Source organism: Poecile atricapillus, chromosome 25, assembly GCF_030490865.1.
Source record: "Poecile atricapillus isolate bPoeAtr1 chromosome 25, bPoeAtr1.hap1, whole genome shotgun sequence".
Lineage (NCBI taxonomy): Eukaryota > Metazoa > Chordata > Aves > Passeriformes > Paridae > Poecile > Poecile atricapillus.
The window spans coordinates 6,234,097-6,248,064 of record NC_081273.1 but is presented as its reverse complement, the minus strand read 5'-3'; the positions used below and the strand labels follow the sequence as shown (position 1 = coordinate 6,248,064).

General features: G+C 54.7%; 1 protein-coding gene across 1 annotated transcript in view; it reads left to right on the top strand.

The window, feature by feature from the left end:
• Positions 1-63: 63 nt before the first annotated feature.
• The window catches only part of CEP164 (centrosomal protein 164), a 30,618-nt gene continuing 16,713 nt past the window's right edge, over positions 64-13,968 (top strand). The window contains exons 1-12 of the mRNA XM_058857148.1: positions 64-154; positions 1,494-1,583; positions 1,911-2,022; positions 2,334-2,577; positions 3,010-3,168; positions 3,839-3,967; positions 4,294-4,371; positions 6,140-6,259; positions 8,008-8,442; positions 9,743-9,826; positions 10,644-10,718; positions 13,697-13,782. Of these exons, the coding sequence (XP_058713131.1) occupies positions 1,505-1,583; positions 1,911-2,022; positions 2,334-2,577; positions 3,010-3,168; positions 3,839-3,967; positions 4,294-4,371; positions 6,140-6,259; positions 8,008-8,442; positions 9,743-9,826; positions 10,644-10,718; positions 13,697-13,782 (1,601 nt within the window). The 5' untranslated portion in view covers positions 64-154; positions 1,494-1,504. The remainder of the gene's footprint in view (positions 155-1,493; positions 1,584-1,910; positions 2,023-2,333; positions 2,578-3,009; positions 3,169-3,838; positions 3,968-4,293; positions 4,372-6,139; positions 6,260-8,007; positions 8,443-9,742; positions 9,827-10,643; positions 10,719-13,696; positions 13,783-13,968) is intronic.

The window sequence follows — 13,968 nt, the reverse complement described above, 5'->3', positions numbered from 1 at the left end:
GCATCCTTCCTCCCCGGCGGCCAATGGGATGGCGAGCATCTCTCCGGCGGCCAATGGCGGCCAGGGGGCGGGCCCTGGCGGAGCGGCCGCCGCGGCTCCCGCGCTCCCGGCAACCGGCGGCACCCGCGGAACGGCGGACGGGGCCCGCGGCACGGTGAGCGGCGGGCGGGGAGGGACCCTCACCGCCACTGGGCCCGGGGAATCTCCCCTCGGTGAGCGGAGGCTGCGGGGAGCGGCCCCGCGCCGCGAGGTTCCGGCCTCCCGCCCCCACGCGGGGTCTGCCGGCTCCTGGCCGCGCGTGTGTCGCGTGGGTGCTGTCGTGATAAGGGCGAAAACGGCTTTTTCCCCCCATTTTAAAAAATACCCTATTAACCAAAGCTGTTTGTCCTCCTTGCAGCCGCGCTTTTTCCGCGGCTCCAGGCTGGCGCGGCGGCGGCTGCCCTGAGGCTTCGATCCTGCTTGCATAGAGCTATAGAATGGGTTTTTGGGTTGGAATGGACCTGAAAATCATCCAATTCAAGCCCCTGCCATGGGCAGGCACACCTTTCATTATCCCAGCTTGCTCCAAGCCCCGTCCTACCTGGCCTTTATCACTTCCAGGGATGGGGCAGCCACAGTTTCTCTGGGCACCCTGTGCCAGGGCCTCTCCACCCTCCCAGGAAAGAATTCTCTCCGCAGATCTCCCCTAAATACTTCTCTTTTAGTTTAAAGCCGTTCCCCCGTGTCCCCATCGATTGTAGCTGCCCCTCAAGCACTGAAAGGTCGTGCTAAGGGCTCCCCATCAGTGGCGAGGCAGATTCTCCAAGAGAGGAGAGAGCCCATAATTCATCCCCCAGTGCCAATGCCAGGGATGGGAGACTGGGCTGGGATAGTCTGGGGAGAGGAGAAGAGGAACAGAAGGCCCTGAGCGAGTTGCCCACATCCAAAAGCTCTAACTGGGGACATTTGGGAGGGGGAGTGGTTGATGATTCGGTTTGGATGTCCTGAGAATATCTTTGCCTGGAAACTGCCAGGATTAGTTGCTGCTTCTGAGATGTTCTTTACATAAGAGTTATAAATACAGAGTGGGCTGAGGACACAGGGAGGTGGAGAGGGCAGTGATGGCCGTGTCACAGGTGGTGATCCTGCTCTGGGTGGTTATCACTGGGGCTACCTGGCAGGTACCACAACCCCCTGGGTCTCACGAATGCTTTGGGAAAGTTGCTTGCTTTCTCTTTCTTCCCTTTCTTATTTCACCTTATTTTTTGCCTGGTTAAGAAGTGCCTGAAGCATTTTTCCTATAGAAACTGGAAGGCCTGGGGGATCTGATTAAGACTTTGTGCCACTTCAGCTCTGCTCCCTGTTTCCACAGGCCTTGGAAATGTGTGTGGAAGCTCTTTGATTCAGTTTTGCTGTGTGTGCTGCAGTGGAAGGGCTCTGCCATGTGCTGGGGACAAGGAATTTTCTTTTCTGAGGGCAGTTGTGACTCTGTGCTGGTTCCTCCCCGCTGCCAGGTGTGGGATCCATGGCAGGAGCCGTGCGCATCGGGGACCAGCTCATTCTGGAAGAGGAATACAATGAATCCTACGTTCCTATGGAGCAAGGTGAGCGTGGCCCATCTTCCCAGGAGCTGGGAGAAGGGATTCAGGCATGCAGGTCACTTCCAGGTGTATTCAGAAAAAAGGAATTGGTTTCTGAAGTGGGTGGAGAGGTAGAATACATGGGATTTTAACGTGAATTAAAAATTTCAATTGGATGTCACGTCCCGTGTCCCCAGCCTGGATGGGCTCTGCGGGCACACAGGAGTTTGGTGGTGGCTTTGGACAGGTTTGTTTTGGGCTCAGGATTTCCCGGTGTGCCCACAGCAGTAGCTGGGGAGGGTGGCTCTGGTGGGTGCAGCAACTTCCCAGATTCCTCTTCTGTTCCCCCAGAAATCCGGGATTTTGCGCCGACAATCGGGATTGACCCCGACAAGGAGTCGGAGCTGCTGTGGCTGGCCAGGGAGTGCCTGGTGACCCCGATGCCCCCAGAGTGGAAGGCCTGGTGAGAGCTCTGGGTGCTGGGGCATTCCCAGGGACAGGACAAGGGCAATGGCTTCCTGCTGGCAGAGAATTGGGTTAGACGGGGGATCAGGAGCTCAGGGCTTTTTGGGGTGGCAGAAGAAGGGGGAAAACTGCTTGGGAAGCTGGATATGAGCAGCCTGGGAGAACTGGGAGAATTTTTGGCCTCCTGGAGACATCACAGTCCTGTTCCCTGAGCTTCAGGTGCTCACACCGTCTGCAAAGATGTTCTGGCCTGTACAGCTGTATTTTTAACGTGCTCTTTCACCTTTTCCTGCTGATTTTGCCGTGCAGCCAAGATATTGCGGGTGGTGACATCTATTTCTTCAACTTTGAGAACGGGCTCTCCACGTGGGAGCATCCCTGTGATGAGCACTACAAGCAGCTGGTGATCCGGGAGAGGGAGAAGCTGCTGGCACGGGGGAGCTTGAAGAAGGAAAAGAAGGAGAAAAAAGAGAAGAAGAAGGATAAGAAAGAGAAGAAGGAGAAGAAAGAGAAGAAGGACAAGAAGGAGAAGCAGTTCCTGAAGCAACTGCCTGTGAGTAGGCAGCTGCCTGCAGAGCTGCTGGGGAGGGCTGGGCAGAGGATGACCAAGTGGCTTCAAGGACACAAAGTGAGCCCAAACCTGGGTGATGAGCAGCAGATCAGCTGGGCTGGGAACACTGAGTACAGAATCACCTTGAATTTTGGCTAGAAGACAGTGTGTGGTGAACACACACTCTTGGTGTGTCTGGGAGGGGGAGGACTATTCAGGACCCATTCAGATGGGCATTTGGAAAGCAAAATGTGTAAATCATGCCCTGTTTCATTACCTGTCCCGTGTGTTGGTGTCTCTGGGTGTGGGGTCCCTGAGCAGGGTTGCTCCTGCAGCCTCTGTTTGCCCCAGGGAGCTCCTTGTCCCGTTCCAAGGTCAGGGGTGCGAGCTGCACAGCTCTGCTGTCCTGCCAGTGACTTCCCTGTGCTTCTCCAGCCCCCAGGCTCCCAGCTGGCTCCCATCCAGCCTCCCCTGGGCACCCTCTCTCCTCTCCGTGGCCTCACCCCGTCTTCATCCATCGCCCTTCGTGGGTCCCTGAGCCTGGGCCTGGGGAATGTGGTGGACTCCAGCCTCATCCCCAAGGAAGGAACTCTGGTGAGGCTCCTCTTGCCTGGGAATGTGCCCTGGGTATTGCACTGCAAAGGGTCACAGGGGTGGGGACACTTAAATGACAGGATTTGTGATCTTCTGTCAGTTTTGAAATACTGTTTTATGTTTAAAAACTGTATTTCTTTTCTTCTTCTGTTTATAGGGAGCCCAGTGCTAAATTAGTGGTGAGCTTTCTTTTGCTATGTTTAGCAAATTGAAAGAATTGTTTCTTTTAATTGTTGCAGAGGGAAAAAAGTGTGTTAAATTTTAGTAGAATTTGGTGTCCAAATGAAGCATGACAAACCATACAGATAATACAATTTAATAAACTATTTTCATGCTTCTCTGTTTGAGAATAAAATTAAAAGAACTATTGTCCTGATGAATGTAAGGTTAACAACCACGTTGAAGGCTTTATTTATTTATTTATACTAGAAAGTGACCCAGGGGATCAATAAAACTTGTTAAATGGTGAGAAATTGATCCTTTAAAGGAAGGCAAAGCAAAATATTTACAAAACATAGACCTAAACACCTTCAAAAATAAACAAACATGTTAAGTGGTAGGAAAGTGACCTCCCTCCCAGAACCCAGCAGCTGCCTCCTGTCTCAGTCGGTCTCTGTCTCCCCTCTCCTCTTCTCTGACCTCTCACTTCTCTTTCTTCTGGCCTCCACAGCCTGCAGAGATATCGAGGCCCACCAGCCGCACCAAGAATCTGCTGGATTTGATCTGTGAAGAGAAAAGTTCCTTGAACGTGGCAGTGCCAGAGAAATGGAGAAATGAAGAGGAAGACAGTGAAAATGAGGTATTTGTGTGCCCTGGCTGTTGCTGTGACCAGAGTGCTGAAGCCTCCTGAAGCTCCCCTGGTAATGGCTGTGCCATTTTCCCCTGGGCTTTCATTTGTGCTCTCCTTTCTTTGTGCTGTTTGGTCCCCAAAAAGCATCTGATCCTATTTCCACACGGCATTCCCTATAAATGAACATCTGCCACGGTGTCATTCCAAGATAAATTGGCTGTAGGTGCATTGCCTTGGCTCTGCTGCCCAGTTTCATTCCTGTGGCATTGCAGAGGTCTGAACTCAATTTTGACCATTTATTTATTTCTTTTTGTTTTTTGTTTTTAATCCTTCAGAGTTTTCATGGGACCTCAGGACGGTTTAAAAATGTGTACCTGAATGTTGAAGCCCTGGCGGGCAGCTTTGACTTTGAGGTAGGACCACGGGGATGGGATGGGCAGGGGAGAGCAGCTGTGGCACTGCCAGGGGATGAGGGTGCAGGAATGGTGCCAGAGGGATGAGTTTCCTGCGTCACAGAGGAGCAGGAACAACCTGGAGCAGAGTGATGGAGAGGAAGGCACAGCAGCAGGGCTGTGAGAAGCCAGATGTGGCCCACAGGGGACACTGGGGTGGGTGCTGAAGGGAAGTTTGTGCTTGGGGTGGTTGTGGTTTGGTGGCTGGGACTTGAGGAGACATCTCTGCACAGGCTGGAGCTTTGCTTCATCCTCAAACAGGAACAATGAAGGCAGGGGGAAATCTGCTTTTCCCGGGAGCTGCAGGGAAAGGGTCTGGGGTCAGAGGTGCCCCTGCCCTTGCTGTGGGAGGAAGGCTCCATGAGGAAGAGGCACTTCCCTCCTGCACGGCGTTTGTCAGGGCTGTGGAGGGAAGGCTCCTTGTCAGCTGGAGCTGCAGTGCTGGCCCTGGGGAGAGGAGAGGAGAGGAGAGGGGAGCATCCCGTGGGAATGCTCTTGCACTCCCTTCCACGGGAATCTTCACGTGGGCTGCACGTGGCCGCTCCTCTGTGGCAACACAAAACCTGCTTTTCTTTCTTCTTGCCCTGCTGATAAATCCCGTGGCTGAGACACGGAGCATTCAGTGCACCCAGGGCCTTGTGCAGACGCTGTGCTTTCCCCGCGCTTCCTTAGCTGGGATCAGCCTTAAGATGACAAGGGCACAATGGGAAGTGCGTCGTAAGCAGCTCTGGTGATTTGGCCCGACTGTTTGTGCTGACATTAATCCTTTCTCACCGCTTTGAAAATCCTGTTCCAGTATCTGAAAGGCAAATTAATTTCTTTTAAAGTGTTTTAGAGTATTTCCCTCATCCTTTTCACAGCACACGAAAATTAAGCTGTAAAGTACTTTGCTGGAGAACCTATTCACGGTGCTGGGCAGGATCTGCAAAGGCTTATGCTAAAGTGGATGTGACAAAGAGAGCCCTGACTCTCTCATCTCCAGACAACAAGCAGCCTGTGGGGGCTCAATTCCTCACTGAAATGTTAATGTGTGCAGGAACAAAGAGCTGTCTTGGCATTTCAGTGCCGCGGGGATGGGGCTTCGGGAATCTATTATGGAATGGCAATTGCTGCCCAACAGCCAGGCTGTTAAGCCAGATGGGTGATAGCCTAGTCCTGATAAGACAGCAGTACCCCGACTGGAAAATAGAATTCTTTTGTAGTTCCATGAGATGGCAGTAGTAAAGCATTCCTAGGAGCGAGCCTCAGCCTGCTCCCGAGCCGTTCTCCAGCTTCCTTGGGAAACAGGAGGCAAGGGTTTTTGTAGCAAGTCCTAAGGGGGAAATCTCAGCAGTAATGGGTGAAATCATGAAAAAACTGGCTTCATGTAGCCCGTGGTCAGGGCTGAATGCCTGTATGCACAGGAAATAGGAGGCTTTAGGGACTTGCTGAGCCGGGGTGTTGGGTGGAGTGGAGGCAGCATCAGACACGGCTCGCAGGGAGCCCGGAGCTGGGAAGAGTCTGGAGGAGCAGGGAGTTCATGGAGCTGGCCAGCAGGAAAAGCAGCACTGAAGTGTCCAACTGCTTGATGTTTGGGAATCTGGGTCTGTGAGCTCCCGAGCTCCCAGGAAAGCTGCTCAGCTGGAGAGCTCTCTGCTCTGGGGGTGGGTATGGGGGGTGCTGAGCTGTCCCAGGTGGGCGAGTGCTTGGGTGTGGGGAATTCTGCAAGTGGCTGTGTCCCCCCGACTAGGAGAACAGCAAGGAGGAGCAGGAGGACCGTGGCAGCCCATCAGCTGCTGCTGCTGATGCTGCTGAAGCTGCTCCCCAGCCCCACGGGAGCCCTGAGGAGGAAGCTGCCAGCCTGGGCGAGGTGACAGTGGCTCCCTGGCATCCCCGTCCTGCTTGCACGGTGCCACCCAGGCTTTGCATGCAGTAGGCAGCTTCTGGTGTTGTGCTGTGTGTCTGCAGCTGCTTGGCTTGTTTCTGTTGTTGGTTAAAGTTTAATGCTGATCACTGGAAGTAATGATTTGATAGGCAGGAATTTCCCATCAGTTAGAGCCTCTGAGGGCAGGTAGAATGTTACAGCTTGTGAAAAGATCACCCCAAGCCAGTTATAACCTAACTGACTTGTCCAGCTCTGAAATCCCTGGAAAATCTATAGTCTGTTGTTGCAGGAGGAAAAACCTCCCTCCTCCTTCAGCTGTGTGTGTGACTGGCACGGCTCCCTCTTTGCAGAGTTGCGTTTGTGATCATCAAGGTGTGATGCTGACAAAAGGTTTGCCTGTAATTGCCATTAAAATAGGATTCTGCCAGCCAAAGAGATTATTCTGGGATATTTTAGTAGCTGAGGTGAACTTGCCTGGAGAGAAGTCCTTTTATGTGCACACCATTGCTGGTGTATTGATATATTTTGGAGTGTGTGTGATCCTGTGTTCAAGCATCAGAATCCTGCTTGGCCTCATTTGGGATATCCTGGACGCTGCCAGGTCTCCTGGTGGGATGTCCTCAGGAGAACTCTGGAGCAAGTTGTCCAAAGGGGGCTTAACTTCCCAGCCACCCTGATCCCCATAAAGGGGAAGCAGGAGGGTGAATAAAGAAGTTGCTGGTTGGTGACTCTGGGAGCCTCTGCAGGACAGGGGCTGTGAGCTGTCAGTAGCAGCACATTGCAGGAGAGGCCCAGAGCTGCAGGGATTTTGGGAGGGGCCCGGAGTTGGACTCCTCTGTCCTCTCCATCCCGCTGGATGCTCGCCCGGCCCCAGGGAGGTCTGGCAGAGCAGTGACACACTCAGAACGTGCTGCAGCCCCGGGCTGGGAGCTGACAGCATTCCAGAGGCACTCTGATAAAAATACACCGCTAAAATATGCGCTCAGTGTACAGAACACGCCGTGCACAGGATGCAGGGAATGTTTGACAAGACACCGCGGCATTAATAAAACAGTGAGGAAGTGGGACGTGCGAGCAGGTCTGTTTGCATGCTGATGAGGGAGCCTTCTCCTGGCCATTCCTGGGCAGTGTTGTGGCCTCCCCGCTGCTGGGAGAGGCAGTTAAACCTTTGGGTGACTAAGCTTTAATTTGGGGTTGTTTTTCCCCCATCTCTCAGCCTCCTCTGTTAGTCACGGGCTCTCTCTGAGCTCTGAGTGGTGCCTCCAGTCAGTGCCCACCCTCCAGCCTGTCCCACTGCAAGGTGGGATGGTGATCCTGCCTGCTCTCCTCTGCTTGAAATGTCAGGCAGCAGTGAAATGTCCTGTCATGGTCTCTTACAAATCTCCATCTCTCACTGAACAGATCCAATGTGGAAGCATAAATGAGCCTGCTGTGGGGCACACCGGGTGCTCTCAGGGGCTGGTGGCCTTGCACAGCCACTCCTATCCACTGAGACCCTGGGAATAAAAAAGCAACAGATCAAAAACAGTCAGAGCCCAAGAAATGAATGAGATTATATCAGTGGAGTCCCTTGCCTTGGAACGGGACTGTGTGAAAAGAACTCAAACAGGTCTTGAAGTCACCCAAAGATTTGTGATCTTGCTGCTTGCTGTAGGAGAACCTGTGCTGTTCCTGACTCCTGCATCCCCCAGAGAGAATATTGGGTCAGTAATTGTGTTTGACTTGCTGCCTAGAAGGAGTCTTTAAAATCGAGGCACCCTGAAGAAATGCCAGAGTCTTCCTTGGATTCTGGTGCTGCGTGCCCTCCGTCTCCGGTTCACGTCCTCCCCGGAGATGCTGACAGCAGCCTGTCTGCCCAGAACAAGGAGCAGGAACTTGCTGGGGATGAAGCTGGGCACAAAGAAGATGCTGAGGTGGAAGGAGATGGCTCTGCAGCTGAGGAGCTGCCTCGGTCCGAGGGGGAGAGGAGCACAGCAGGGCTGGATGTGGCCGGCTCTCCTGGGCAGCCCCGAGCCGCCTCTGCAGCTGCAGAAAGGGCTGGCACAGATCAGCTGGCCAGCCTGGCTGCCACTGCTGACACCGTGTCCTGTGCAGAAAAGGTGCTGGATGAAGAGAGGGAAGAAGCAGCAGCTGATTCAAAATCAGAGGACAGGCTGGGTGATGGCAAAGTAAGAGATCTGCCTGTGTGGTTTTGGTGTTGGCTGTTCCCATCATCTCCTCAGGCCCTGACTCGGGAAAGCTCTTGGAGCACTGCCTGGTTTTCTGTGAAGCCAGTCCAAGTGCTTTCCTGGTCAGCAGGGCAGCCATTCCCGGGGGGGGCACAAGTGCTCTGAATTCCCAGATGGGCATCTCCAGGCCAGAGCTGGGCAGTCAATCCCTCCTGCACACGGCGAGGGCTGCCCAAAGCCAGCGCGTGTTTGGGGTCTGGAGGAGGAGCAGCCTCAGCTCCCAGCGCTGCCGTCTGTCCTGGGCGAGCAGGGCTGGTAATGAAGCTCACGCCGAGCCCAGCTGTCCGTGCTGCTTTGTTTCTCTCCTTCTGTTGTTTCTCTCAGCTTGCTCAGAGCTGGGCCAGACGTGTAAGGAGCTGCCTGGCGCCGCGTTCGCGGCTCCGCGCGAGGCGCGAGGTTGGAGCGGGGAAGGACGGAGCCTCAGGGCTGGTTCTGGAGCTGGGAGCGCAGAACCTTCCAGTCCTCCCGCTCTGGGAGGAGAACTGGCCACGCTGCTGGAGCAGGGGCTTGGGCTGAGTGTCACACGCTGGCCTGGCCCCACAGCAGGGCTGCCACACACGCGCTGTCCGCTCGTGTTCACTTCCAGAGTAGGAGCCGAGCCAGAACACGGGATCTGATGAACGATCTCTCTCCAATCTGGCTGCCTTCCTGCTGATTTTGATGATTTCTCAAGTTCACTGATGCGTAATGTCTGTAAGAAATGATAAACTACAAAACCGAGCCTGGAAAATGCGCTCTGTCCTGAGGAGCTGAGGGCGTTGCTTTCCCAAGCTCATCCGTGTGCTTTGTGCACCTGAGTTGTTCTGCTGAAGTCAGCAGGGCCACAGGCTGTTCCCATCCAGCAGCTCCCTGCAGCTGCAAATGGAGTGCAGGAGCCCTCGCTGCACTTAGGCACAGCAAAGTGGAATTTTAAAGTGCTTTTGTGGCTCCAGTGCTGTGCTGGGAGCTCTGAGAGCTGCAGAGATCCTTGCAGATGGAGAGGAAGCAAGTGCCTTTTATCAGGGGTGTTTGAAGAGCGCTTCTTTGCCCTCCCCATCCCCACCTCCTGCCCTCCTGTCAAGTGGTGTTTTGTGCTCGTCCTGTGGGCCACGCATCCTTGGTGTCTTCCCCATGATGTTCAGTCACCTTTTCCTCCCTGAGAGAGGCCAGACTTGTTGCCAGTCGGAGTTGCCGTGTTGGGAATGCCCAGGTGGAGCTGCAGGGGTGGCACATGTACAGTTAAATGTGTTTTTCCTCTCAGCTTTCAAAGGCATCCGGGGTCAGCAGCTGTGAGCAGGACTTGCCCACCTCCAAGTGCTCCGACCACGAGGTGGTTCAGCCTGTGGTGAGTCACCAAAAGCTCCTTTTTCCCTGGCTGTGGGCTTTGTGTCCCTCTGGGATGGAGCAGTGGGTGCAGTGCTGCACAGCCAGCAGTGCCCCCCTGCACCTCGCAGCCTGGGGCTGTGGGTGAGGTGATATCCCAGCAAAAGTAGGTCACGTAGAGCTGAGAGTGTACTTGGATAATTGCAAAAAGGCAAATAATAAGCACGGTAAGGATTGTGCTTTAGGGGCTGAGCCGAGGGGGGCCGTGGCTGGAGACCCCGCTGCGGAGGGTCCCGCGGGACAGCAGGGGGAGGGCGGCCCTGCCTCGGGGGGAGATGCCCATCAGCATCTCTTCATCTCCACGGGAAGCTGCCACTGCCATCTGCCAGTGGGAGCAGAGGCAGCGTGGCCAGCAAATGGCTGAGAATATCATTATTTACTGCCTTGCTACGAGCCCGTGCTGGCAAGTGGCCGTGCCTCGTGTGGGCACGCGTGTGCGGGGCTGCCAGGAGCGGGGAGCGTCTCGGGGGGTGAATAACTTGTGGGGGCTGGCTGTGAGGAAAGAAATCCCTGAAATGTGCAGCAGTGGCACACAGGGGAGCAGTAGGGGCTGGGGAAGATGTGTCCCCTTTGGATGTTCCACGCTCGGCTGCTAAGGTGGGTGGCACGGGTGGGAGCGCTGGGGGTGTGACAGTGCCCTCCCTGTGTGGCACTGATGTCCCTTGGTCCCACAGGGACGGGCCCAGTCAAGGGAAATGCTGCTGAGCTGCCCTGGGATATTGGTCTCAGGATCTCTGGTTGCTTGACAAAGACTGATCCTTTCTGCTTTTTGATTTTAGGGCTTGGGCTTCAAGAGCCAGCTTTCCGAGGAGGTTCTGGATGTGGGGACTGTGTCTCCTGATCTGGACAGCAAGGTCAGTGCTGTGTGAGGGACCAGGGGTGCTCTGTGAGCAGGCAGCTGGGGTCCTGTGGTGGGGTGCTGTCACTGAAGGCTTTGCAGAGGTGAGCAGGGGTTATATGAAGTGCCAGGGCTCACAGCAGCACCGCCAGGGCTTTGTTTTCTCTGCAGAGAGGAGGTGCAGGTGGCTACACAAAGAACATAAACCCTGAGCAGAGGTGGCTGGAGGGGTGTACCCAGGCAGGCTCCTGGGGGCTCTCCCTGCCCCAAGAGGAGAGCCAATGAATGGCTTTCCTGGGGAATGGAGGAAGTAGAGTCTATTTTCCTTTCTTCTTTTGTGAGTATATTTGTCCTTTTCTTTCTCTTAAGCAGATGGGAAGGATTTGTGTGGCAGAACATGATAGAATCAATGGGAAGAAAAGGAGGTTAACTCCCTCTGACAGATTTTGGTAGAGGGAAGCTTATTTTTAAGCATTTGGTTGTCTTGCCTGCTTTAATGCAGGGGGGAAAGGGGCTCCTTTCAGTGAGTCTGTGGCACATGGAGTGTACGTGTGCACATGGCTGTGTCAGCCCGGGGTGCAGCACCGGACAGGCAGCTCTGCCTGATGATTGCTGTGCATCTCTGCTTCATCCTTGTCTTCTCAGCATGCTTCTGAGTTGGCTTGCTCAGCCCCACGTTCCTCTGGAGCCCTCCCGCTCCATCTCTGTGTGGGTTGGAGGCAGGATCCAGGATCCAGCTGGGGTTACTCAGCCTTGCCCTGATTGTGAGCGGATCAGCTGCTCCGGAGGAGAGAGCCTGAGTGGCAAACTCCCCACCTGTCCAGCAGAGAGGAGCAATCCTGTTTGCAAGGTTGTGTCTGGAGAATACACCTGTCCTCTCGTGCCTAATAATGAGCATAATCAGATGTGAAGGGAAAACAAAACATATGCCTGCTGTGCTCCCCCTCTCCCTCCCCGCAGCGCAGGCACCGTGCATGCAAATGCTGCTGGAGCAGCCACGCTTGGGTTTATTACAGCCCTGTTTGGGGAGAGGTGGGTGTGAAATGGTGCTCCCTGCAGAACTGCAGCTGCTCTTTTGTGTCTGTGCACAGAGGCTCGGCTGGAACGGCTCGGGGTTGTAGGAATGTGCCTCCTTCCATGTGAGGAGCTTGCCTTGCTTTGAATGTATTGGCGAAATATTCTGTTGTTAAAAAAAAAAACAACAGAAAGAAACCAAAAGACACCTCTGGCAGCTCTGTGGGCACAGAATTGGGGTTTTGTTGGTGTGGGATATGTCCTGCTGGGCCTGGGAGAGGGGAGGCTGCTCCTTCCTCCCTTCCCTTCCCAGGGAGTGCAAGATGCAGATCCTGGAGTCGTAGAATGTCCCGAGTTGGAAGGAACCCACAGACATCATCAAGGTCTAACCCCTGGCCCCACACAGACACCCCAAAATCCCACCCTGTGCCTGAGCGTGCACCTGGAGCTGCTCACTGTCACTGCCCCGGGGCTGTGACCATTCCCTGGGGAGCCTGGCCCTCAGGAGAAAGGCAAACCTGTCCCAAGTGCTCAGTGCTGGCACCTTGCAGCATGATCTGAGCTGATGTGAGATGTCCCCTGGGATCTGGGCTGTGCAGAGGGAGGAGATGGCCCCTTGTCTGTCATCCCTGTGTTCACACAGCTGGTTCTGTGGCTTGAGCATGTGAAGTGTCCTCCGGGGATGCAGCTGGGTGGAAAACCGAGCTGCTTGGGGTTCTGGGGCTGCAGGAGGGGCAAGGATCTGATAATTCCATCGTCAAGGCTTAAAATCTGCCCTCGTTCCCTGCAGATGGGGGCTGTCTTCACCTTCCAAACATGTCCAGAGGTTCCTGCAGCCCACGGTTCCTCTGGAGGAGGAACCCCTGCCAGCCCTCTGTTGGGCAGAGGGGCAGTAGGAGCCCTGTGCATGAGCTCAGAGGAGTTGCCCTGTGAGCAGTTACCCTCTTTCCAAGGTGATCTCCTTCCCCATTTGTCTGGCTCATTCCCATTCCCAGGCAGTGGTGACAGAGCCCATTTGGAGCGGGGAAACATTTGCTGAGCTCCAGTTCTGGGGAATTGGAGTCATCAGTTACAGGGGCAGGAGGGGGCTGGGGGGCTGTGCCCAGGCTGATGAGATGGAAGGTGACAGCACTTGCAGGGAATCCTTCTGCCATTTGCTCCACTGAACATTTGCATGAATTACCGTGGCTTTAATTCCGCCCCGTTTTGGCCCTGCTCCACGCACGCAGGGGCTGAGCTCACCTGCTGGCTGCCCCAAAAATTTATGAATGGGCCCTCCCTGCTTCCTGTGGGGCTGGAGTGGCCCTCAGGTGGCCCTGCTGCAAGGACAGGGGGATCTGGGAGCTGGCAGGTGGGGAAAGGAGCAGCTGACTATGGCACAGTCACATATTTCCTATTCATATTTCATGTATTTACTATGCCATAAATGAGCCAACTGAAGGCTCGGTGTGCTGCCAGGGGGGATGGATCCAGGAGTCAGAAATGCCTGGGCTGGTGGCTCTGTGCAGCCCATCACACCCTGCCCCAGAGCCTGGATGGGAGGCAGGACTGGTTCCTGATACGGTTTTTGGTCACAGACAATGCATCCTTTGCTTCATTGCCACAGCACTTTGTGTGTGACATTTCTCTTTTAGGAGATTTCTCTCCTGTGCTTTCCAGGGAGTTCAGTGTGGCTTGGGATGGTAAAATGACCTTCAGGAAAGAAAAGCCAAAGCTGTGTCCCAAGTTTGCAGTGCTGGCAGGGAGTTCATCTTTTATCCTGGGAATGCTGAGCTCCCAGGCCTCCCCTTGTGCTTCTGGAAGGATTCCTGGGATGGTTGGAGACCCTTGGGTACCCTCAGGAGAGGAGCCTGGCACATCCAATGTTCTGGAACATTCTGTGGGTGCCATGTGGCCCAGCTGAGTCCATCAGCAGAACTCCTTTGAGGTCTTTGATGGTGAAGGAGCCACAAACTCCACCCTGTTTGCTTTTACCTGCAGGCCCAGGAGCTGGGAGAAGAGGGAAAAGACCAAAGCAAAGGCAGTGTAGAGGAAGAGCAAAGGAAAAGACCTAAAGCTGCTGAGAGGTATGGTACAAACAAAGGCACGGAGGAGACGTGGGCAGCTCCAGAGTTTCCTGCCTTGCCCTCCCTGCTGTGCTCCCTGCAGCCTGTCCAGGTGTGCCCTGCCCAGCTCCCCCAGCTGCTGCAGCCTCTCACAGGGGCTGTCCCACCCAACCTCTCGCTTCCCCTGCTGCCTCCTCAGCCTTGTCT